This window comes from Triturus cristatus, chromosome 1_2 (assembly GCF_964204655.1).
Source record: "Triturus cristatus chromosome 1_2, aTriCri1.1, whole genome shotgun sequence".
Lineage (NCBI taxonomy): Eukaryota > Metazoa > Chordata > Amphibia > Caudata > Salamandridae > Triturus > Triturus cristatus.
In genome coordinates, this window is record NC_140580.1 from 1,064,967,675 (window position 1) to 1,064,995,059 (window position 27,385).

The window sequence follows — 27,385 nt, forward strand, 5'->3', positions numbered from 1 at the left end:
ACTCCCTCCTCTAGCCCCCCCGCAGCATGCTAGTCTACAGCATCATGTATATCCCACATATCTTACCATGCACCTTTCATGGGGCATGCCCTGACTCCTGCTCATCACATGCTTTTACCCAGACTAGAGCATCATCTTCATCCATCAGAGCATCTCCTGTATCAGCTATAGATTACTGCAACCCCCTGCATCCCCCTCATCACCCTAGACTACAGCCTCTCCTACGCCCCAATAGGCATGGACAGGCCATTCATGTGCAACAGTGTCCCCTGAATCCCATTGCATCACATATATTATTCTATACAACAGCATTGCTGGCACTCTCAGTCTTGACCCTGGTCATTCCCCCCTGCATCATTTTCGTTCAACTAGGCTTCCCAATCATCCTTCAAAAGGCAATGCTTGAACGCCGCCGCAGTACCCCTAGACTAAAGCATCACATACATCCCTGGGGCATCGCCAGCAGCCAACTAGACACTGTTGCAATCCCCATCACACCCTCTACATCACCCTAGAGTACAGCATCCCCTACATCTTGAAGGTTTTCCCATGTACTGCTCAGAGGCCATGCCCTGAATCCAGCTCATCACATACATCTCCCCAGACTAGAGAATCACCTACATTCCCAGAGCATCTCCTGCATACATATAAACCCTCCTGCAACCCTTCCCACGCACCCCATGCATCACGCTAGACTACAGCATCACCTAAATCCCTCAAGACATTTCCTGCATCCATCTAGAGGCTACTACAAACCTCCTGCATCCCATGCATTACCCTAGACTACAGCATCATCTGAACACCACAGGACTTTTCATGCATCCATCTCAGAGTACCCCTTGAAACCCACTGCATCCCTCTAGACGAGCCATCTAGACACTGCTGCAAACCCCACAACCACTGCATCACCCTACCTTACGGTATCACCTACATCCCACATGCATCTTCTGTATCCATCTAAAGACAACTACAACCACTGCATCTCCCTAGACTAGACATCACATGTATCTCCCAGGTCATCTCCTGCATTCATCTAGAGACCACTCCCTGCATTCAATGCATCCCACTAGGCTAGAGCATCACCTACACCCTATGCTTTATTCTCCTATAACATCCGCCATCTCTCTTTAGATCTCCCTTGCGTTGTCTATGAAACACCGACTGCAACTTCCATTGAACATTCCCTTTTACACCCAGTAGGCCAAGACTTCTCTTTATCTGCCTCCCCATTACAACATCCTTTGTATTCCAGTAGAGTATCCAAACAATCCTTCCTTGGAAGCCCCAGCACTCTACATTGAAAATACCCTTGCGTCACGGAAGATATGACCTGCACCCCATGAAGAATTCCATGCTTGCCCCAAAGCACCACCTGCAGAGCTGTTTACTGTGCCCTACACCTCAGAAAGAGAAAGGATTCTCTCTAGCCCTATTAAGAATGTTCTAAAACCAATAGAAACTCTCTTGTTTCCATAAAAAGCGCCCCTAAACCCCACAAAGCTTCCTATGCCTCTTTGGCACCCATTTGAAGCATCTGATATCTACATATAAGAGCACTTTCCCACACCCCTAAAAGCATATCCTACATCCCCATTGAGCACCCCCTACAACCCTTTAGTCCATTGAGTATCCCCTGTTTTATCCACAGGTCTAGATCTAGATCAGAGGTCTCCACACATCTGTAGAGAGAGCTACTTCTGCTCAAGGAAAGCCCTCCAGAGCTTCTAGCAAATTTTATCCCAGTAAAATAGTAACCACTATGTTAACACTACAATATGATCACCCTAAGCAGGATTATCAATAGTGACCAACCAAGCATTTTAGGTGAGGTGAGCAGAAATGCCTAGAAAAAAGCTTACTGATATAAAATGCCTCCACCTGTCTAATGAAATAAAAGTCAGAGCATCTCATGCCCTCTGGCACAATAGACATATCCACGGCAACAAGCCCTCTAGCTCAGCTTGAATTGTCATCCGGCTATCAATTTTAAACATGCTTTGGAGAAAGTCTGTTAATATATAGTTTAGTTTCCATATCCAGAAGTGGAAAATTGCACCCCACAGGACCAGACTGCAGGCCCTTCTACTGATTTTGATATTTTTTGCTACTTCTTATGACTTTATGGATTCTCATCCCCTAGTCAACCATGGAGTTCTTTACAGACTTCTTTATGGAGTGCTACCCTCAAAACAATCTAGTCCAGATAGTGTCCGAGTAGCCTTGCAGTTCATCAGTTAAGGGGCTACCTGGAAGCACTGCTGCAGCACAAGTGTACCAATGTACCAGCCAGACTGTGCACCACTATACTAGCCAGACTGTGGGCTAATGTGCCTGCCACACTGTGGACCAGCCAGAATGTGCACCAATGTACCAGCCAGAATATGCCCCAATGTACTACCCAGACTGGGGACCACTGTAGCAGCCAGATTGGGGACCAACGTAGCAGCTAGACTGGGGGCCAAAGTACCGGACAGACTGTGCACCAATGTACCAGCCAGAATGTGCACCAACGTACCAGCCAGACTGTGGAGCAATATACCAGCCAGACTGGGCACCAACGTACCAGCCTGACTATGCACCAATGTACCAGCCAGACTGTGGAACAATATACCAGTCAGACTGTGGACCAATATACCAACTAAACTGGACCAATGTGCCTGCCAAACTGTGGACCAATGTGCCAGCCAGGCTGTGGACCAATGTACCATCGAGAATGTGAAGCAATGTGCGAGCCAGACTGTGGAGCAATATACCAGTCAGATGTGGACCAATGTACCAGCCAGACTGTGGACCAATGTGCCTTCCAAACTGTGGACCAATGTGCCAGCTAGACTGTGGACGATTGTACCAGCGACACTGTACATCAATGTGTCAGCCAGACTGTGGACCAATATACCAGCCAGACTGTGCACCAATGTACCAGCCAGAGTGTGCACCAATGTCCCAGCCAGAGTGCGCAACAATGTGCCAGCTAGACTGTTCCCCAATGTACCAGCTAGACTGTGGACTGATGTACCAGCAAGACTGTGAACCAATGATCCAGCCAGACTGTGTGCCAATGTCCCAACCAGACTGTGGATCAATGTACCAGTCAAGCTGTGTACAAATGTACCAGCCAGGCTGTGTGCCAATGTAAGCCAGACTGTGTACCAATGTAAGCCAGACTGTGTACCAATGTACCAGCCAGACTCTGTACCAATGTGCCAGCAGAATGTGGACCACTGTACCAGTCGAACTGTGTACCAATGTACCAGCAGACTGTGCACCAATATACCAGCCAGACTGTGGAGCAAAATACCAGTCAGAGTGTGGACAAATGTAAACCCTACTGTGGACGAATGTACCAGCCAGACTGTGTACAAATATACCAGCCAGACTGTGGAGCAATATACCAGTTAGACTGTGGACTAATGTACCAGACAGAATGTGCACCAATGTACCAGCCAGACTGTGCACCAATGTACCAGTGTGACTGGGCACCAATGTACCAGTCTGACTGTACATCAATTTACCAGCCAGACTGTAGAGCAATATACCAGTCAGATTGTGGACCAATGTATCAGCCAGACTGTGCATCAATGTACCAGCAGACTGTGCACCAATGTACCAGCCAGACTGTTGGCCAATGTACCAGCAGGACTGTGCACCAATGTGCCATGCAGACTGTGGATGATTGTACCAGCGCGACTGTGCACCAATATATCAGCCAGACTGTGCACCAATGTACCAGCCAGACTGTGGACCAATGTCCCAGGCCAGACTGTGGGCCAATGTCCCAGGCCAGACTGTGGACCAATGTCCCAGCCAGACTGTGGACCAATGTACCAGTTAGACTGGGGACCAATGTACCAGCCAGACTGTTTACCAATGTACCAGACTGTGGACCAATGTACCAGCCTGACTGTGGACCAATGTACCAACCAGACTGTGGGCCATGTGCCTGCCAAAGTGTGGACCAGTGTACCAGCCAGGGTGTGCACCAATGTATCAGCCAGAATGTGCACCAATGTACCAGCCAGACTGTAGACCAATTTACCAGCCTGAATGTGCACCAAAGTACCAGCCAGACTGAGCAGCAATGAACCAGCCAGACTGGGCACCAATGTACCTGCCTGACTATGCACCAATGTACCTGCCAGACTGTGGATCAATATAACAGTCAGACTGTGGAACAATGTACTAGTCAGACTGTGAATCAATGTACCAGCCATACTGTGGACCAATGTGCCAACCAGACTGTGGACCAATGTACCAGGTAGACCATGCAATAATGTGCCAGCCGGACTGTGGACCAATGTACCAGCAGGATTGTGCACCAATGTGCTAGCCAGACGGTGGACCAATGTACCAGCAGAACTGTGGACCAATGTGCCAACCAGACTGTGGACCAATGTGCCAGCCAGACAATGGACCAATGTACCAGCAGGACTTTGCACCAATGTGCCAGCCAGACTGTGTACCAATGTACTCGCAGACTGTGCACCAATGTGCCAGCCAGACTGCGGACCAATATACCAGCCAGACTGTGAATCAATGTACCAAAGAGACTGTGCATCAATGTGCCAGCCAGACTGTGCACCAATGTACCAGCAGAACTGTGGACCAATATGCCAGCCAGACTGTGGACGATTCTACCAACGAGACTGTGCACCAAAGGGCCAGCCAGACTGTGGACCAATGTACCAGGCGGACTGTGCACCAATGTACCAGGCAGACTGTGCACCAAAATAACAGCCAAACTGTGCACCAATGTCCCAGCCAGACTGTGCACCAATGTCCCAGCCAGACTTTGTACTAATGTACCAGCCAGACTGTGTATCAATGTAAGCCAGGCTGTGTACCAATGTACCAGCAGACTGTGTCCCAATGTACCAGTCAGACTGTATACCAATGTACCAGCAGACAGTGGACCAATGTAAACCCGACTGTAGACCAATGTACCAGCCAGACTGTGGATGATTGTACCAGCCAGACTGTGCACCAATGTGCCATCCAGACTGTGGACCACAGTGCTAGCCAGACCGTGCATCAATGTCACAGCCAGACTGTGGACCAATGTACAGCCAGACTGGGGACATGTACCAGTCAGACTGTGGACCAATGTGTCTGCCAAACTGTGGACCGGTGTACCAGCCAGACTGTGGACCAATGTACCAGCCAGACTGTGGACCAATGTACCAGCCAGAATGTGGACCAATGTACCAGCCAGACTGTGGACCAATGTGCCTGCCTGCCAAACTGTGGACTAGTGTACCAGCCAGACTGTGGACCAATGTTCTAGCCAGACTGTGGACCAATGTACAGTACCAGCCAGACTGTGGACCAATGTCCCAGCCAGAAGGTGGACCAATGTACAGCCAGACTGTGGGCCAATGTACCAGCCAGACTGTGGGCCAATGTACCAGCCAGACTGTGGACCAATGTCCCAGCCAGACTGGGGACCATGTACAGCCAGACTGTGGGCCAATGTGCCAGCCAGACTGTGGACCAATATACCAGCAAGAATGTGGACCAATGTCTAAGCCAGACTGTGGACCAATTTACCATTCAGACTGTTTACCAATGTACCAGCCAGACTGTGTGCCAATGTAAGCCAGACTGTGTACTAATGTAAGCCAGACTGTTTACCAATGTACTAGCCAGATTGTGGACAAAAGTAAGCCTGACTGTGGACCAATGTACCAGCCAAACTGTGTACCAATGTAAGCCAGGCTGTGTACCAGTCAGGCTGTGTACCAATGTACCAGCAGGCAGTGGCCCAATGTACCAGCCAGACTGTGCACCAATGTACCAGCCAGACAGTGCACCAATGTACCAGCCAGGCTGTGTATCAATGTACCAGTCAGACTGTGCACCAATGTACCATCCAGACTGTGGACCAAAGTGCTCGCCAGCCTGAACCAATGTACAGTCAGACTGGGGACCAATGTACCAGCCAGACTGTGGACCAATGTACCAACCAGACTGGGGACCAAAGTGCCAGCCAGATTGTGGACCAATGTACCAGTCGGACTGTGGACCAATGTACAGCCAGACTGTAGACCAGTGTGCCTACCAAACTGTGGACCAGTGTACCAGCCAGACTGTGGGCCAGTGTACCAGCCAGAATGTGGACAAATGCACCAGCCAGACTGTGGACCAATGCGACTGCCAAACTGTGGACCAGTGTACCAGCTAGACTGTGGACCAATGTCCTAGCCAGACTGTGGACCAATGTACAGCCAGACGGGGAACCAATGTCCCAGTCAGACTGTGGACCAATGTACAGCCAGACTGGCCAATGTACCAGCCAGACTGTGGACCAATGTCCCCGCCAGATTGTAAACCAATGTACAGCCTTACTGTGGGCCAATGTACAAACCAGACTGTGGACCAATGTACCACCCATAATGTGGACCAATGTCCAAGCCAGACTGTGGACCAATTTACCAGCCAGACTGTGTACCAATGTACCAGCCAGACTGTGTGCCAATGTAAGCCAGACTATGTACTAATGTAAGCCAGACTGTTTACCAATGTACCAGCCAGATTGTTGACCAATATAAGCCTGACTGTGGACCAACGTATCAGCCAGACTGTGGACGTACCAGCCAAACTGTGTACCAATGTAAGCCAGGCTGTGTACCAATTTACCAGTCAGGCTGTGTCCCCATGTACCAGCAGACAGTGGACCAATGTACCAGCCAAGCTGTGTATCAATGTACCAGTCAGACTGTGGAGTAATATACCAGCCAGACTGTGCACCAATGTACCAGTCAGACTGGGCACCAATGTATCAGCTAGATGGGCACCAATGTACCTGCCCAACTGTGCACCAATGTACCAGCCAGACTGTGGACCAATGTGCCTGCCAAACTGTGGACCAATGTGCCAGCAGGACTATGCACCAATGTACCAGCCAGACTCTGCACTGATGTAAGCCAGACTGTGGACCAATGTACCAGCCAGACTGTGCTTCGATGTACCAGCCAGACTGTGCACCAATGTACCAGCCAGGTTGTGTATCAATGTACCAGTCAGACTTTGCATCAATGTACCAGCCAGACTGTGCATCGATGTACCAGCCAGACTGTGCACCGATGTACCAGCCAGACTGTGCATCGATGTACCAGCCAGGCTGTGTATCGATGTACCAGTCAGACTGTGCATCAATGTACCAGCAGGCTGTGCATCGATGCACCAGCCAGAATGTGCACCAATGTCCCAGCCAGACTGTGCATCGATGTACCAGCCAGACTGTGCATCAATGTCCCAGCCAGACTGTGCATCAATGTACCTGCCAGACTATGAACCCGTGTTCCAGCCAGGCTACGCCAATGCCAGAGTTCATAAAAGCATGCCTTGGCTCAGTGCCACCTGGGCTGGTTGTCACGTCAAGTGCAGGAAGTGCAACCCATTGAGACTTTGACAGCTGCATTTGGGAAGGCGCTAAAGTCAAATAACATGTAATAGTCAAATAACCAGTAATACGCAATAAAACATAGAATGGCAGAAATGAAAAGCTATCCAGGACAAAATATGACGTCAGACAACCTAGAATAGTATAACAAAACATCAGATACGAAAAAAGTATGAGAAAATGTAATGTACAAGATTGCTCTGCTATTTGCTTAGGGCTTAGCTTTCTCTATCCCCAGAAGGGAGAAAGGTGGCCCTCGCCTAAGAAGGTGAAAGCTGCTAATCACAGAGCATCGACAGCCTCGTGTAGAGACACAGTGAGCTCAGACCAGCCTTAACTAATAATAAACCAGTAGGTGGGAGCGAGAGGCCCATGAACACAGCCACATTGTCTGGGTGCTAGCCACACCCTTGGAAAGACCCCGGCAGCCTCCCACTCCTCGCCTGTGCCAGAAGCTCCCACGCCAGGAACTTTCTCACAGACCGACTCCCTGGGGGTTACAGGTCTCTTTGAATGTCTGGCCAGGCTTTTTTTGAAGCGAGGTTAGAGAGCTGCTCATTTTACAGAAATGTTGTTTCAAATCCTGTTAACTTATTCCTCTTGTCAGTTTACTCCTGCGAGCCGCGAGAGTAGCAGGTCATATGCAGGAAATAGGGCCTGAGGGGCTTTTTTAAAAGTCTGCGAGACCCAAATTATGCGGCAGGGTTAAGTAAATTATGTGGCAAGAAAAGCCAAATTATGCAGCATAATGCGTAATGCATAATTTGTAATAGTATTACTTCATTATTTCATTATTTTTTTACTGACAACACTGTATGGGCATTGGTTGCTTCTCATTAGTACCAGTTTAATACACAAATATAGCAATAATCAACAGAAAAAATGACCAATCGAGCTTTGCGAAGGGCCTCCCACTGCGCCACAACACGCGTCGCTGTATTTTTAGAAACTTTTGAACTGTTTGAGGTAGAATCAAATTATTTTTTTGTTAAAATTTGCAGATTATGCGGAAGATGATGTATTATGTGGCAAATGCAGCAAATCTATTATTATGTGAAAATCGCCGCTGCCACACAATTGCATAATTCCAGTGACCCTGGGTATGGCTTAGATGAAAGAGTGTAACAACGCATCCAAGGCTACAGCATGCATTCACAGAAGGCATTTAGTAGTAGTAAACTTAGGACTCCTGACATTACCACTACTAAATGCCTTCTGTGAATATCAAAAGTAGTAAGTTTAGGATTTTATCTCAGATTACTTCTGTGAATCGGCCCCACTGTTCTGTAATTCTAGGGCATGGTATATGGAATTAAGAACGCTGGAGAATGGATAGGAGTCTATTTCTTTATAGAAATGTCCTTTGTGGGAACCAGGTGAGACACTCGCTAAGAGAATATTTCCACCAGAAGTACATGGCTGTGTCTCTCCGTTCCTTGTGTCCACATAGACTCAGAGAGAAAATTTTTCTTTTACTATATTGCCTTGTGAAAGATCCTATTATATATATGGCAATTTACCTGTTTGAACTTGAAACAGAAGGGTAACAGTGCCCCAACTTTGCCACGTGACACACACGACTGGCAGCGGCAAGAATTGACATAAAAAGATCAGGGGAGCAGCAACACTGCACATTCAATGATCTATCTTGAGACTTAGGGGAAGGGCTGCAGTATTCAGATCAAGTCTGACCCCCAGCAAATCCTTCTTTTTTGCACACTTTATAAACTCCACATAGAGCAGTTCATGGTAAGAGACAGCCCCACAGGGAAATTGGAAAGTTCATTACTGGGAGGTGGCTAGAAACTGGCTGGTAGGAGTGGCTGCAAAGCCATAGACATCGATCTACAACAATTAGTTGTGAGACACACATTTACGTGCCACACATTGGACTTGATATTAGCCAGAGACAACAGGTGATTAAGTTAGAAACTCTCATTCCAATAGGCTGGCCCTATTACTATCTCATTCGTTTTGAAATCTAAATTGGTACACGGGTGTCAGGAGCTGACTCAGGAAATATCTGAAACAGGAACAGCTACAAACAGACTCAGACGCTAATCACAGGAGTCCCAAGAAAGATGGTGAAGATTTACTAGCCAAATTAAAATAAGCATGTGACCTTCAAATTCTAATGAAACTGGTCAGAGAGACGACTAGATTTGGCGGCATTGGCTACTGATCACTGGGTAGGCAGCAAAAAATTAAAATAAAGCCAAAATAATTTGGACATCCAGGAAGAGGATGTGCTGCAATCCTCTTGGCTGCTGAAAATGTGGTTTGTAGAGATAGGCCATTGAACTCTTCTATTCAACATGGTGAAACTCTCTCTTGAACCCAGATCCAAAATCAAGGCGAGATATTATCATTTGAGGGCTAAAAAAAATATTGCCACCATTAAATATGCCCTTTATATTTGTCAACACTCGGCTATGTGTATGCAGCAGATAGAGGGATCCCGATCCACCTAATCCATCATGTCAAGGATTAGGACAATGAAACAATAAAAACCCTACTAAAGTTTAGGAATTACAATCCTATATCCCCTGCATTTGCAGAGCTTTAATTGTTGCCTTAAAAAGGGAATACATTATTAAAATAGGCTCTGATGCATGCTGCCGTGTTTGTCTTAAAACCTTCCTTTCGAAGTAACAAGACTCAACCATATGGTCAATCTTGGATCTTGCGTACCATCCAGGAAGAACTTCTGGTTGCATCCAGAGGTAAGAAAGTGAAGTCAGAAGGTAGGGCATTTAAAGTGTAGGTTGGACGACATGGAATGATCTCTACTTGAAGCTACGAAGTTTAGATAATCTTCTGGGCTTTAAGAAAGAACTTACGAGTCACTTATTTAGAGTGTAAATGTGGTGCACACTTGACGTCATAGGGTGACGTCTGTTGTGTTCCCCTGACATGCTAAAAAGCTCAATTCGGCAAATAATTAACTTTAGAAGAGGACACTTTACAAGATGAATTTTAAATTAGTATGACCTTTCGGAAATTTGGTGTCTGATGCTGCTACAAACTAATGACCAAGGCCGGACTGGGAAGCCATAGCAATTTTCTCATACCAGCCCCTGGTGAAGCACTGCCTGGTCCCGTGAAGCTGGAAACGCTTGCTTGCTGCATTTGTTACTGCTGCAAAACCGGCCCCCAGTAACAAAAACGGCCCCACCTGCAGCAAAACTGGTCTCTAGCCTTCCAGGGAAATGCCAGATGCCTGGGATGGCCACTCCGGCCCTGCTAATGACTAATTTACAAATGCACCAGTAATGGCTAGTCCTTGGATGGATCTGACGCAGCTTTCGATAAAAGTGATCCAGGTAGTATCACTAACTCAGAGGAAGAGATATTGTGAGGCATCTTCATGACCTGAAAGCTTTCCGGAGAGAACAGAAGCATACTAATTACTAAAACAGGGGACAGATAAGTGAGTGAGAGCAGAAATGAAGACCAATCCAGATGTATAAAAAACAAGGACCCCCTGTATCTACTAGTAGTTCCTAGGGCAGGGAAACAATTCTGAAAGTAATAACAATTCCTAGGCAACAAGAAACCTGGCGAATATCAGGTTTTAAACATACCAACAGAAACTCAGTGTACTACCGAAAGATATTTAAGAACAATTCATTTTATTCATATTTATCATTTGATTAAAATAGGTGTAGCAAAAACAAATAACATGACAATAACATAACAATCAATATGACCATACATATATGTCAATTTTAATTCACATACATTCTAAAAAATATATGAAGAACACATAAAGGTACATTGTGTGATAAAAAAGCACAAAAGGTGGCTAAATCTAGGTAGATGAAAATGTAAATCTCTACGCACGTTTCAGCGTAACAAACGCCTTCCTCAGGAGAAGCCACTTGAATTTCTGCATAAAAAACCACAAAGATCCGTATAACATAACACAACATAACATATAAGACGTTGTATTACACTGAGTCTGTGACGATTAAAACATTGTTGTTGCATTGTACAAAAATATATTCCACATTGCAATATGAATAAAATGAATTGTCCCTAAATGTCTTTCGGTAGTACACTGAGTATGTTTAAAACCTGATTTTCGCCAGGTTTCTTGTTGCCTAGGAATTGTTATTATTTTCAGACCAATCCGAATGTGGCAGAAATTGACAGGCATAGACCAAGAGATCCATATCAACATCAATGGATTTCTTAATGTAAAGCCAATAGATGAAAGTCATAAAAAAGAGAAGAAGAGAAGGTCAGGTTTTGTGTGATCGATTACAAGAAAGTACTTTATACTTTCTAGTAGATTGTACATGGACTACATATGGTCTTTCTTGGATTAGTGTCGGGACGACCCACCTACCACCTTCAAGGGATCACGATCTCAAACAACATAAAGACATTAAGATAAATTATTGCATATAATTAACTACCCAGACCAGAAGATAGTCTGCTTTGGAATGCCAAGCTTTCCAGTCCATTGCTTTCCAGGGATGCAAAAGAGGCACTTATAACAGGGACAGAGCAGCTGCTGTTGACTTTACTCAAAATGCACACCGAACTGAGCCATGAGCAATGCTTTGAAGGTATCTGAAACCTGACAGCAATGGGAAGTTTCAAGGCTGCTTGAGTGCAATCCTTCTTCTTCAGTTTCATTTGGACCACCAGTCTCAGATCTCTTCCACCCTTTTAGCATCATGACATCATCTCCACACCTGCCACTACAATTGACTATTAGCGGGTGTTTTTGAAGCCCATTTAGGACCACTTTCAAGACACATGGTCATGAAACTTTCTACGCTTTCTTTATTGAATAGTCTTTGTTGACTGTGAACAAAGTGGTAATTCATTAAATGTTGGTTATAATTTTGTCAGGTATGACTGATAGAAACAAGTGTGCTTTGCAGAGAGTGAGACTGTTTGATATTAAGCAAATGCATCTCATTAAAAGGATATGCACACATCTGTAGATGAGTCAAAAATTAGGAGACTAAATAGTGAGGACATTCATGATTATTGTGGTCAGTTTTTGAAGAAGAAAAATTAGCCAACAGATATCTGATGCAATTCAATTAGGCCGAAACACGTTAAATCTTAATGTACTTTTTTTGCAGATACTTAATCTTAATACGTGCATAGGATTTTAGTATCCTTTTATTATTTTTTGACTTCCAAGTAGCACTCTAAATCTATCTTGAAAACGATTTACTTAGGTTTGCTTTCAAATTTATGACAGAATTATAAAATAACTATCTGTGAGGGGTTACATTAGCAAGATTTTTTATTGTGACCTGCTGATCTGAAATGAACATGAATGAAAAAGGTTTCCTTTACTATGGATATTATTGAAGATCAAAGATGTGTTCTCAATCCTTTTGATAGTTTAGGCATGTCCGTGTGTGCGTTTAAAATGTTTTTAATTTCCTATGATTTTTATTGAATTGACTATCCAAATAATTGATTCTATATATCCGTCTATATTTTCATAGACAATTCAGTGACACTTTAACAAAAAATCTCAAGAAAATCTCAGTAAAGTAATTCTAGTCAGTCAATGTAGCATTTCATAGATTATTTTCACTGTGATACTCGTTGATCATAGCCACATCTTTGTCGACCAATAAAGGTCTTTGATCTTTAAAATACAAAGTCTTTAGAGTAGTTTTCATTCTTTTGGAGTGTGCTATAAATTGTGCACTCTCTTTGTAATATACTCATTCTGAGATGATGAAGACGTTATACAGTACTTGATGCAGGTAGTGATTAAGCAATAAGGTAAGGAATCACTCCATCAACTGGATAAATCTGTTGAATGATGTCACAATAGATCTCAAAACCCCAGCTGATGTCATCAAACAGGCATATTGTTGGTCATTGCTAGACATGCGCGCTGATGTCATCAAACAGGCATATTGTTGGCCAATGCTAGAGATGCGCGCTGATGTCATCAAACAGGCATATTGTTGGCCATTGCTAGAGATGCAGGACTGGGCGAGGAGAAGTCTTTTTTTATCTACGCTGGTGGCCCCTCTTTAGTGTCTCAATTGCTCAGATACACAGCTGCAGAAGGGAAGAATTATTTTGAAAGCCTAGTAGTTAAAGAATTGTGGTAAATCACTTACTGTAGAGACATAGGAGAATGAGCCTGGTAGTGAAGTAATGCATTCAAAATAGCTGTATTGCCTTCAGAAATATTGTGGACCACATGGCTTGTTAAATTCCCGCAGTATTTAAAATACAACACAGTAACACAGTATAAAACAAAAGACAATTTAAAAACAGCTTCACAGGATCTAAAAATAATTAGTTTAAAATATTGTCCAAATGTCACAAAAGTGGCATACAATGAAACCATCTTTGGACAATATCGCACTTGAAGACTGGTGTCAAATGTTTGTTTCCAGTGTGTCTGTGTTGGTACTCATTGGTAGAAACCTCACTCACCGTTGAACAGTGACTTTTCTGCTTAACAATGTTTTTACTGGTGCAGTTGAAACACTGCTTGTCATCTCCAATAGCAGGTTTGTTTCATGTGAGTGGAGTTGTGATCTTTAGATTAAAAGCAAAACAGCCACTCTAGAATGAATCAATGTGATTGGCTGGAATTAGGGATCTTATTTGACATTCTGTACAAAAGACGTTTGTGGGCAATGGTATAAGTTAGCATCAAACTTTTGGGTAATACAACTTTTCAAACCCTCGCGTCCTCCAATCTTCAAAACAATCATTTTTAACAAAGAGGAGGACTTAATCTCTGGCCTTTCCTCCACAGATTCTGCCTTTCCTGAAGATTTCTCCATCTTAACCACTGTGAAAGCAAAGAAAGGTGGCCAGTCCTTCCTAATATCCATCTACAATGAGCAGGGAATCCAGCAGATCGGTGTGGAACTTGGCAGGTCTCCGGTGGTGCTGTACGAAGACCATATGGGGAAGCCAGGCCCTGAGGACTACCCACTCTTCCGAGGCATCAATCTGTCCGACGGGAAGTAAGTACCATAATCACTGACCCGTAAAACACTGCCATTTTGTGTACACTTGGGGGTTGCGGGTATGAGTTTTTAATCTTTCTAGAAAATAGTGCTGTACACTGAAAGAAAATTTAGATGCAACTGACATGGGTATCTTCTCAATATTTTATGAAAGTGGACATCATAATCAATTAATATACTGTGACTGGTAATGTGTGACTATACAGTGATTCCCTTTACCATTCAATTGGCACACCACCAGTCACTGACATGAAAACGCAAACTATTTAATGAAGTCTCACAGGTAACTAAAGTCACGCTTTCCAAAAGAATCAGTGTAAGACAGCAATAGGGCATGTCATAGTGTCTGCTATAGGGTGGCCATGTATAGCTTCTGTCTGTTTCCTAACACTTAGTTAAAAACAGTCAAAACTGTGCTGTATACATCATTTTGAGTCATGTGAATTGGTATCTCCACAAGATAGGCAACTCTGCACGATCCAAGTTGTTCTGGTGAGGACAAGAGATAACTATCTTGTGTTTCTGCTTACTAATCTGATCTGCTGACAGCCAGTGGAATTAGTGTGCAGAAAAGGACTAGGAATTTGAAAATTACAAGCAGGAAATTACCAGTAAAACTATGTCAACATATTATTCCCCAATCCAGATTTGTAAATTCTTGAATGCACAGTACAAGGGTGCGAACACTGTTGAGAAATGGTATATCTGAAACTGGAATTTCTCTGCCCCCTATAACTTGCAACTCATATTTGGGCCATACTGTATTGTTGCCCAGTTTGAAGGCCTACAAGGCAATACTTTTTGCAATGCTGTCAGTCTAACATTATAGAGGAGTGGGGAATATGACATACTTGCCAACTCTCTGTGTTTTATGCGTCTTCATATTGTTATTCTGCCCTTCAATAATACTAGTAGTACAGTTTTTTTCTCTGAACTCTATTAGAGCCACAGCACTGCTCTATTTCAAGACATTTTTTATAGTTACCCTGGTGGGCCCGATCCAGGCTAATTTTCAGGAAAACATCTGATTTTATCAATGATTTTCATTTAGATACGCTGAATATCAATTTGTATTATGTAACTAGCCAAGAAATCTGGCATAGAGCTGGTGCTCGGGCCTTCTCTTCAGTAATCCACACCAGAATTATTATTTAGAAAAATATTCAGTGTTTTCTCTAGACTTTCCAGAGTGTCAATCGACGCAATGTAGCAAACATCGTTCCAAACCCAGCATCATATATTTATGTAAGAGTCCAGCCTTTAGGATATGTAATCCATATCCCTGTCCAGTAGAGCCTTTGCGGTTAACCAGCCCTGTCTTCTAAAGAGGTTGGGAGGCCTTATTTGTTTTAAATTATACAAAGGTTGTTGACTGTCTGAAGCTGCCTCAGCATCCTGATTAGCAGGATGTATATGTAGAGTGTGATTGTGATGAGTACAAACTATGGATTGTCTTGTACTTTTGCTAAATGAGCACAGTAATTTCCCCTTCAATAAATATTTGCTGTAGAAAAGAAAGAGTGTTGCTAAAACCTCTGGGCATATTGCTCAATTGTAGACACAACATGGGTTGTACTTTTTGAATAGGTCATGCAGTTTACAAACTTTTGCGCACTCTAATTCTTAGGACTCTATTTTACTGCAGAGACATCCAGCTGGTGGCATGAATGAGAATACACTGATAGCCCCCCTTATGTGTTCTTTTGGATTTATTATGTTTATTTAAAATATACACCTTAGAAAATTGTGTTCTATCTCTGAAAGGCGCAAAAGTATTGCTACAAATTTCTCAGATTACCCATTTTGAAGTTATATTAACACCAGGCACGCATAGACATAGTCCCTGCAGAATTATGACCAGGCTGCAAAGGAGAAACTTCTGTTAAGAATGTTAACCTTAGAAAAACAAAGGGCGATATATGAGGTTCATCACAAACGTGACCTTGGAACTGAAGCTATGGGAAGTTGGCCTTATCCCTAGAACTCAAGTTACGATTTCTCAGACATCGATATTATAACACACCAACAAATCAACTCTAAATCAAGAGAGGTGATGCCTAAATATGGTAGGAACATATGGTGATCTTTGGGTTCCTCTTATGGTTCTTACCGTAGAATAATTAGACATGCAGTGGGTTCAACAGAAAATGTCATCGTACCTTTCTTTGCATCATATAGGCGTCCCACTAAAAGCATCTCCTTTGTGTCTCTACCTGTGCAGGTGGCACCGGATAGCAATAAGTGTACAGAAGAAGACAGTCACTCTGATTTTGGACTGTAAAAAGAAATTAACCAGGGAATTAGCTCGAAGCGACCATCCCATCATTGACACCAATGGCATTATCGTGTTCGGAACCAGAATCCTTGATGAAGAAGTGTTTGAGGTAAGAGCTATCCCTCACAAAGTGGCATCATGTTTTAGGGAATATTTGGGATCCTTTGCGGCCCTTTGAAAGGTCATCTTTGACAGCCTATTTGCCCTCTATCCTTGTGCAAGCTACACCTTAATAGCTAACAATCACTAAATCATTTGACTGTATTGCTGAGAAGGCTATGTGATCAAGGCTTCAGAAGTCAGACCTTACAGTGCCTGCTATCTTGGAGAATGAAGAAACAAGATGCTGTGATGGCTGATTCTGGGAAAGGGGAGGGAGCAGAGTGGACAACTTGTTAAAGAGAAGGGTAGCGTTGCCTGCTAGTACCAAGACAGTTGGCCACCTATTTCAATGTTACATCTGTTTTTGTTGACGTCTAGAAAGGATGCACCCAAGATTGTAGCACAACACATAGCTCTGTTGCTGTATGTGGTGACATCGCTCGTCTTTGTAGCCCTTTAACCTCACGCATATTCGTCAACGCTATAGGTAATCTTATCCAGAGCCCGATACATCTTTTTCTTCACTAGACGTCCCTTCATGTCCGCATTCCTTTCCAGCCCGTATGTGATAAAAAAACATAATACGCATAATGAACTCTGAAGTTACACACTTACGATTAGGCGCTCTTTTATTGGATTTTATTTTTCTTGAATCCAGTTGAAAAATCGCTGACTTGGTTTATTTTCAGAAGAGGCTTTGGACATTTCTTCCTGTGTTACCAGTTTTTCCGACCTAAACCGTGGACAGAGTCCAAATTTCCACTAAACTCAAACTGGCTCCCTTTTACCTCTCTGCATTCTTTGTGTCCAGAAAGGACACACACTCAAACATACACACACACACAGGGGCACACACACACTGGTGCCCCAGTCCTTCCAGTAACCCATCCTGCAACAACAAATAAACATTTTCTGCATATTTCTGTACCATCTTTAGGTCAGTGGAAAAATGAGTTCCCCTCATCTAAAATAAATTAGCTGGTGAAATGGCCTGAATCTGTGTACCTTTCAGGGGATGCTGGGAGCGGTTTTAGCCGGGTTGGTTTGACAGGAGGCCAAGCACATAGGTGGAAGGACAAGTTGTGTTTTGTGTACAGAAATCTGTGTTACTCAGAACTGAAAAGCAGCAATGATTGATAATATGTGAAGTGTCTCTCCTAGCCGAGGGCCTCCGATAATGTGCTTACATGATAATTTGAGAAAACATTTCAGGAAATATGCAGGGTGGCACACGTCACTAACACACAGGCTCACAACCACCGATGCCCCCATCTCCCACCCCTCTGACCGTTAAGTGTGTCAAATGAAACAAAGACTTTACTGGCTGTCCCTGAAAACTAAATGCAGTAAATATCATTTTTCTGTGATTGTATGATGTGATCAAGGCTGCGCAGGCTGAAACGCGTCTACTCACCAATATATCACACTTTGGTGTTATGCTGACTTGGTGAGTGTGCCTGTTCTTTCCTGCAACTTGGGCTCCTTGGATATTGTATACAGGGTGTGAGTGTGATGGAGAATCTCTACCAGTCAGGACCTTCCTCGGTTGGAAAGCATGCCGCGATCTTTCCATCAACTGGAGGATTTTGTGACCTTCCAATCATTGCATGTATCTTCCAATGACTGTACGTACCTTCCATTCACCTTACGTCTTCTTATCGATGTACCTTTCTGCCGATGACTGCACTTCCCTTCCAATGACTGTATGTATCTTTCAATGACTGTACCTGCCTTCCATTCACCGTACGTTTTCTTATGGATGTACCTGTCTGTCAATGACTGTACATGCCTTCCAATCACCGTACATCTTACAATCAATGTACCTGTCTGTTAATGACTGTAGTTGCCTTCCAATGACTGTATGTCTCTTTCAATGACTGTATGTGCCTTCCAATCACTGTACATCTTCCAATCAATTTACCTGTCTTCGAATGATGGCGCATATGTTCCAATATCTGTGTGTATCTTCCCATGACGATACGTGTCTTCCAATCGTTGTATGTATCTTTCAATAACTGTACATGCCTTCCAATCACCGTACATCTTCCTATCAATGTACCAGTCTGCCAATGACTGTACATGCCTTCAAATGACTGCATGTACCTTTCAATGACTGTACTTACCTTCCAATCACCGCACGTCTTCCTATCGATGTACCTGTCTTCCAATGACTGTAGTGCCTTCTAATGACGGTGTGTAGCTTCCAATGAATGTACATGCCTTCCAGTGACTGTACTAGGCCTGGGCTAAATTTCCGTTCCGCTCGCGGAAATTGCGATAATTTGACATTTTCGCGTTCCGCGGAGAGCGCGAAAATGTCAAAATTTCCGCATTCCGCAGTTTAGCGATAATTTGGTTCTTGCTCGCGCTGTAAAATAATACATTCTCGCACGCGCGCGATCGCCTTACCTGAATCCCCGCGTTCGCCGACAAGTTTTCCCGATCCGGTCTCGTTCTCCACAAGATGTTGGATTGTTGGTAGCCATTTGCGCTGTCTCGCGACAGTTCGCGCCCGCAGTAACGTCATGCGTCGCGCGATCACGTCTTTCTTCTCGCGATCATGCACCGCGAGAAGAGTGAAAACAAGATGGCCGCGCCCGCATGGGTAAGTTGGCGAGCCGCGAACACGCAGAAAATACCGCGAACGGGCGGGAAAAAAACTTCCGCATCTTCGCGATATTTCCGCGTGTTTGCGGAGATTTTAAACATTTTTGCGATAATTTGCGAAAGTCGCTTTCGCAAATTCCGCCCACCCCTAGACTGTACGTATCTTTCAATGACTGTACGTGCCTTCCTATCACTGAACATCTTCCAATCAATGTACCTGTCTTCCAATGATGGTGCATGTCATCCAATAACTCTGTGTATCTTTCCATGACTGTACGTGTCTTCCAATCGCTTTATGTATCTTTCAATGACTGTACATGCCTTCTGATTACTGTATGTCTTCCAATCATCGTACCTGTCTGGCAATGACTTACGTGCTGTGCCGTCCGATGACAGGTCTATCTTTCAATGACTGCATGTACCTTGGTCTTCCAATCATTGTACCTGTCTGGCAATGACTGTATGTGCCTTCCAATGATAGTACTTGCCTTTCAATGACTGTGTGTATCTTCCAATGACTGTACATGCCTTGGCAATGACTGTATGTGCCTTCCAATGATAGTACTTGCCTTTCAATGACTGTGTGTTTCTTCCAATGACTGTACATGCCTTTCAATGACTGTGTCTATCTTCCAATGACTACACTTGCCTTCGTCTTTCAATCATTGTACCTGTCGGGTAATGACTGTACATACCTTCCAATGACTGTACGTGCCTTCCAATGACTGTCTATCTTCCAATGACTGTACATGCCTATCAATTACTGTGTCTATCTTCCAATGACTGTATGTGCCTTCCAATCACTGTATGTCTTCCAATCATTGTACCTGTCTGCCAATGACTGCAAGTACCTTCCAATGACTGTACGTGTCTTCCAATTACTGTACATGTATTCTAATTGTTGTACCAGACTGTACATGTCTTCTAATGAAAGATAAAGGCAAAGCCTTGGATAATGCCCCATTTTTGTTACCTGTTTTTACCAGTTTTTGATGGCCTGGGGTACAAACAATAGCCTGCCAAACTGCTGGCAATCACAGAGGAACTGCTAGCTTCAAGTTGCTATTTCTGTGGTCACAGCTCTATCTTCTTGGCGCTCACACATGCAAACATACCTAGGTGAGGTGGGCGGTACCCAGTCTTTTGGCACCCTCTTGCTTCTCGCTTGCAAAGCTTAAAATCCTAGAAAGAGCAGATGTAAGGGGTGGGTGTCTTGGTCATGGCTGATTGGACCAGGTAGCATGGGGTGCTATGAGGCAGTGGGCTACGTATTGGACCAGCTAGCATAGGGTGCTATGTATTTACAAGATCATATTCCACCTGGAAACACAAAAGACTTAAGTAAAATGTGAAGACGGGTTTACGTGTTGTGTGTCCTCATTGGTTACTAAAGAAGGAATACGAAGGGATTTATTTAACTTGTTCCCCCAATAGTAATGAATCCAAAACATCACAAAGTAATATTGGCAGTTGTGTATCTAATTCTATTGTGCTGTGACCCATTGCTAATACATTGTAATTTGAGACTATCCCGTTGGCCCATCCAACGTGGCTAGTTTGTTTATATTTCCTGAACTTTTTATTTTGTCAACAAAAAATATGAATATTTATTTGCCATGTGTAATGATAAATATGTGTTAGCTGCTACACCTGGAATGTCGCTAGGAACAAACATGGTCGCAGTACGTGTAACACAATGCTGTATGTGCGCGACACTATCATAATACACAATTCTTGTGTACCGAAACACTTAGAAATCGATATCCAGGGATTGGCTGGAAGTGTACTTGACGTTTGTGAAAGCCTGGGATCAAGGCAGTCTGTGCAGATGTATCAGGCATCTGGATCCGATTCACTCTATGTTTGTGTTCCTTAGCTCAGAGTCTGTGGGATTAGCAAAGATAGTGAGTGACAAAGTCTGTCCCATGGAAATAGAGGGGATTCTGTGCCCCCAGACAGTGATGTAATGTTGGAGCACTGTCCATGCTTCCTGGTTACATCAACCTCTGGCTGACAATGGGCTTTTCATGCTCAAGAGGTTGAGGTCAGGACGAGATTACAAAGGGAAATATGTGTGGCCTGCGGTGAATGCCACCTTCTGCTAAGATTCAATGTGTGTCCTACCCGGTAATTCAAAGGATGCTGTCTTTCTTTCGAGGCCTCTGTACCTGCTAGGCAGTCTCTTCTTTCGCTCACATTCCTGGATATGGTCTTTATAGGTCTCTAAACATGGGCTTTCTCCTTTAAGTGTGGCAGAGCTTTGAGTCTACCAATCGACAATCATCCCCTTTGATATGTGCACGCTCTGCACACCAGTCTCGTGACTTGTTCTTTTGTCCATTGTGTGGACTTTTTCCAACGGTGTCCGGTGTAGGTCCAGGAGTGATGGATCATCTTTTAAAGATAACTACTGCCCATGCAAATGAGATGCATGATGATTGTCTGTGCAGGCATTTTAGGGGTTCTTGTCAAAAATGAGTCTTGAATCTGGTCCTGGAGGACCTATGTTGAACAGCCTGGGCATGACTGTGTGCATATCTATGTGAATTTGTAAGTGGCATATATGAGTGTGTACGTCTATGTGCGTTTGTGTATGCGTGTGAATGTTTGTGTGTATTTTGCATGTGTGAGAGTGTTTTTGAGTACGTGTGTCTGTACTTGTGAGTGTGTGAGGTAATCTGAAGAGAACTGTGTGTATTTACTTAGATACTTAGAGGAGTATGTGTTTGCCGAAAGAAGGCCAGACCACAGTGTGGACTTACCTCCACACTCTGACAGTCCAAAATAGCGTCTGGTTGACGACTTGAATATTAGTGGCGAGCAGCAAATACAGAATAAACACATATTGCTATCTTTAACACATGCACTGTTGCTTCAGGGCCCAGAAAAGATGTGAGTATGTACACCTTCATATAGGGACACTCGCGTCCTTGTCGGAACATTAGTAAAATTATTTTTTTTCCTGTTGCAAAGGTAGCAGTATGTCATAGAAAATGGGTTGTTGAATTGTGGATGTAGAAGATGCTCAGAGTACATAATTCTCTTGATTGCAATAGGTCTTGCAACCACCCTGTTAAAAGTGTGTAATTCCTGCGTAATTCTGTTCTCCTGTGTGATTTACAAGAGAAAGGTCAAGAGTAAAAGGACATGATCACTTGGCAGAGTAGTAGGGCAAAGGCAAAAGGACCTACATACAAGGATAGCTGCCCCAAGGACAAAGTGCTGCAGTTGTGTTTACATGGACGGCCATTCCCCGAGTCCTTGTCAATATCAGCTGCATCCAACATTGTTTCACCTTGCCGGATCCATGCCAGATTGTTTTGTATTGGGGACATCCTAGAAGAATGCATTGTATGTTCATTGGATCCCCTTTTCCACTATATATCTTGCAAGCCCCTTGACTCTAGATTGAGTGGAGACAACAGTGAGATGCTGGAGTTTGGGACAGTAGTTTTAATCAATGCAAAAGAAAGACAGCGTTCTCGCGGAAACAGATATCCAACTCACAGTCTAGAATGTCATGGTCAATCAGCCTGTTTCCGTCAACCCAACCATCATCTTAAAACCTCTCTTCTAGCAGAAAATGAGGTGCGAAGTTCATCAGTTATTTGAATGACCCAAAGGCAAGGATTCTTGTAAAGTCGACACGTTTCAGTCTGCAGAATCTTGCCTTAGTCTGCTAGGGTGCAGAAACCCTTCCCTTCCTGTAGGAATGACACGGGCGAAGCACACGTTCCTTGAAGACTGACAGTCTGGGCTTCATGCCAGAGCCGGGGGGCCAAGATTGCACTAGTCAGTCCCTGGCTTCCCTCACCTGCACGTGGAGGTGCTCCGCTTACATACTCAGGCAGGACACAGTGTACATGCTCTCATGAAATACCTCACCCCAGGGAGACCTGCCGGTGAAACTCATTTCTAATGAGTTGTGCAGAAAAGTGGAAACATATTTTTTTTTCATCTAAACATATTTCTAGGCAGACACATTGTGGTATGAATTTAACCATGCTGAAAGGGAGCAGGGTGTCTGAAAAATCTCTCTGTTTCAGAACTGACTTCTGGTTTTTCACTGCCGATATTATGACTATGCCAAGGAATCATCCATGTAATTAAGCAGAGTGCTGGCATTGCAATTTTTTATGTATTTATTTAGGTGTTTGGTTAGGCACAGAATGCCATCTTGCGGCTACTCTGATGCACCGAGGTTGCCAGACATGTGTTATCCTGGCAGGATTGATGATTCCACTGAAGAGAGCTTGACGTTTGCAAGAATGGTGCAAGTGTTCTGCTGGTGCGCTTCTCACACACTGACATATTCAATTTCTCAGGCCTTTTGCAGTAATTGAGCCCTACCACCAGGTGGCACCCACACGCTTCTGCTTTTCTTCCTCTTACGGAAGCACCAATCTTAGCGTTTGGCCATTCAAGTGGTGTCAACGGTACACAGTAAAGAAACCTGGTAAAAGAGGGAAGGAAAGGTCTGCTACAGGTAACCAGGACACGTCATGTCACGAGAGATGGTGCTTAAATCATCCTAGTGTGGGATGGCATTTCCTTTAGAACTACATTTTTGCACAAAACCCGGAAATATATTTTCATTCATGTCAAGGTCTGGCTTGGCAGCACCGCTGTCTACAAGACATAGTTTTACCAATTCTTTAAAATATACATGGAGTGGCATGGGCTTTAACCAGGGGAGTATTACTCTCTAACATCATGCTTCTGGTTGCTTAGTGTATCATTCCACTTCCTGCGGACTGCTTACATTGAAATTCTTGTGGAACTATTTTTCATCTGAAAAATAAAATCAATCATCACACATTTAATTCTTTATCTCAGACAACCCATTGAAGAGGAAACCAATTCATTTTGTGTTTTGTTTTAGTGCAGTAGTATTTAAACATGTTCTTGTCTTTTCTTAAGTGCGAGTCGTTAAACCATCCCCTTCAATTTCATCATCACTACAACCACCATTGCAACCACCACCACCATCAACATATCTATCAGCATCATTATGTACACCAATATGACCCTTTTCAAAATTACCTCATCACCTCCAATTTAATACCACAATCGCCATTACTGCCACCACCATTACTGCCAACACCATCGCCGCCACCACATGCCTTGTTTTCAAATCATAGCCAGACCTATTATCATTGCCAATGCAAGTTATATCCATTTGGGTATTTAAAAAGAGCTGAACTGGCCTCAAATGATAGTGGAGTGATGTGCATAGTAACAGAGTTATATGATCACATGTGAAGTTACACTGTACATGCAGGAACATTACCCTGGCATCTGAATGCCTCATGTCATGGAGCAGTAGAAGAGAAGGATTTCAGTCTTTGAGTGGGAGATGGATGCTACAGGGTTTGGTCTTGAGGTCATTGCTCAAGTGCCAAGCGAAGGGTTCCATCTTCGGTGTAGAGGGAAATGATTCCACAATCTCGGTGCTAAGGAGGAGGTCTGGGTCTTTGTCCAGTTTTTCTCTGTTTGTTATGAGTTTTGGAAGGTCAGAGCTTTCTTTCTGAGTCGAGTAATCCTGTCTAATTGAACAGAAGGCATTTCAATCGCGTTAGTTTTGGTATTTTGTTGTGGATACATGCTGGAGGGAGCTCATTCTGTTCAAATTTCCATTGGTTGATGATCAGCTGCGCCGATTCTTGTGCTGTTAGCGGCTGCTCGGGTGGTGTCAATGAGGCCAGTTAGCAGGATGTTGCCTCCAGTGATGCAGGCAAAGACCAGGGTCTTCAACTTACCGTACCTCTCTTAGAAAGAGGCCGCTGTAAGAATGGTGAACTTTGAGCTATTTGAGATATTTCATGTAAACCATAGGCAAAAAGTAAGCACAATTTCCCAGTGCCAGTTATGATAAGCATCCCTAATCCTTCCCAAATTTATGCAAAGAGCTGCAAAAGGCTTGTGATAGGATGGATTATATTTGCAATTATGTATATTTTTGTAGTGCACAACATGCTATCAGATTTTTTTCAAAGCACTCAGTCTCATAAAGTCATGTTACCAGCTAGACGACGTATGCACTTATGGTAGTGAAGTACCGCACTTTAGTACTGGTATAGCATACCCACCTTTTTTAATAAACAGAATTCTGACACTCTAGTGCCTGATGATGAACTGGCCAGCAGTGCCAGCAAGGGTCAGAAGGTATCTTCACAAGTAATACCCAAAAAGTATTGAATGGATGAAGAGAAACTTCTACTGGGCTGTGTAGGCAATTCAGTATGATTAGCAATTGCTGCATTTACTGCTCATATGCTGCTAATATACATATATATATTTTAAAATATATATATTAGAAGTATTTAGCCTCTGCATGGACCACAGAGAACCGATTAACCTACAAAACGGTATAGAAATTCCAGAATTTTTGCAGTTCAAGCAGTAGTCTGGTCCAGCAGCTCGGCTAACCAACCCTTACATTTTTATGGTTAATTGGTTGAGGAATCTATGCCAACCATCACTTTCCAGTACCATGGTCAGACCATGAGGCAATTTACTTCTGCATCCCTACTCCAACCACCTGAACAAGCAAAATACGGCAGGCAATCGCCACTAAGCAGAATTTGGAAAAACGATGTATAAATTACTTCCCCTTAACTGCTCTTGAAGAGAGCAAACCCATTGGAATGGAACCAACAAATATATTTGACTTGGTACTTCATTGCGTAGACTCTTAGCTTGCTAAGCAAATCCATCGGAAACAATGTTCAGTTCCTAAATCGGACTTGGCAAATTGGTTTGAAAATACTGAAATGAGAATCGAAAATAACGAGAGCAGTCAGAACCAGAATATAAAATACAATTTCATAGACAAACACATGTTCATGCAAATTTAATAAGGAAATTGAAAAATCTGTACATTGCATTCAGGTTAGTCCACTGCTTCCCAAAAGGAGTTCAGGAGAGATGCATAAACTTAGAAACTCATGCAGCAGTCCATCAAATATTCTTTTTTAGGGTTGTATTTAGAGATTGGTGGATACAGGACATCTGCTGAAAATTGGTGGCTCTCCTGTCTGCTGTATTTAGAGTGCACATCAATATATATTTATCAAATTGGATGTATAAGACATCTGCCAAATTCTATGTAACCCCCTTAGGCACTGTTTCATTGAATAGTTTCATACTTTAGGAAAAAAAATATTAGTTCAAAAGAAAGTGAGGCTAAAAGTAGACAGTTCAACCAGGAAGCAGCTTCTTAGCTGGAACAAGACATCTCCACTCAAAACAACACACCTGGCACTGTCCAATTGTTGTCCATAAAGAGATATGTGAATTTAAGAATCATTTTGTTTTTGGTGGAGTGGGACAAATGTTGTAAGTCAAAGTTCCTCCTTTCCTGTCACGCCTGTGGTTGCCTCGCACCAAGTCGAGTAGCAGCTGGGTTACCATGAGCAGAGCCACAAATGTGTCCCTGTAACCCCTCACCCGTCAGTCTGTCTGCTACACCAGGTCACAATGACACTTGCACAGTCCTATTGAACAGTGGGGCGACTGGCACTGGTTATATCAGCCTTTGTGACCCATGTCCACAATGCAAGAATGTTGAATGACTCCAACACGCAGGGAGCAAAATCTTTGCATGTGGGGCCATTTGTTTATTGTGATTTTTGCGAAAACAAACTCCTAATTAGGGGTTAGTTTTCTGAATGCAAAAAAGTTTGCTTAGCGGGCTCTTTACAGGTGCCACGCACTCCGTGACCCCTCAGTGTTGTGAAGAGAGCTACCGCAGCAGCAGCTCCCCCCATAGCACAGCAACCTCTGCCAGATGAGGGGGAATCCATCAGTAGAGTGACACTCCTCTGCTCCACCAGATGGGACAGAGACTGTGGCATTCACTATGCCAGGTCTTCCACCAGGGTCCATAGGACCTCAATGACTCAAACCACAAACTCTCGAGTATGTGTTCTAACATTTGCCAAGCTCAATTTTTATATGCATTGCCATAGAGGCACTGCCTAGGAACTATATGAAGCCTTTAATAATTTCCACTGCCAGGTGGCA

At 43.7% G+C, this 27,385-nt stretch overlaps 1 protein-coding gene across 2 annotated transcripts in view; it reads left to right on the forward strand.

Annotated features, from left to right (window-relative positions):
- LOC146868662 (collagen alpha-1(V) chain-like) overlaps window positions 1-27,385 on the forward strand; it is a 469,251-nt gene that overhangs the window by 145,597 nt on the left and 296,269 nt on the right. For both annotated transcript variants that reach the window (XM_085612768.1, XM_085612776.1), the window contains exons 3-4: window positions 14,160-14,373; window positions 16,598-16,760. In XM_085612768.1, coding sequence (XP_085468894.1) covers window positions 14,160-14,373; window positions 16,598-16,760 — 377 coding nt within the window. The remainder of the gene's footprint in view (window positions 1-14,159; window positions 14,374-16,597; window positions 16,761-27,385) is intronic.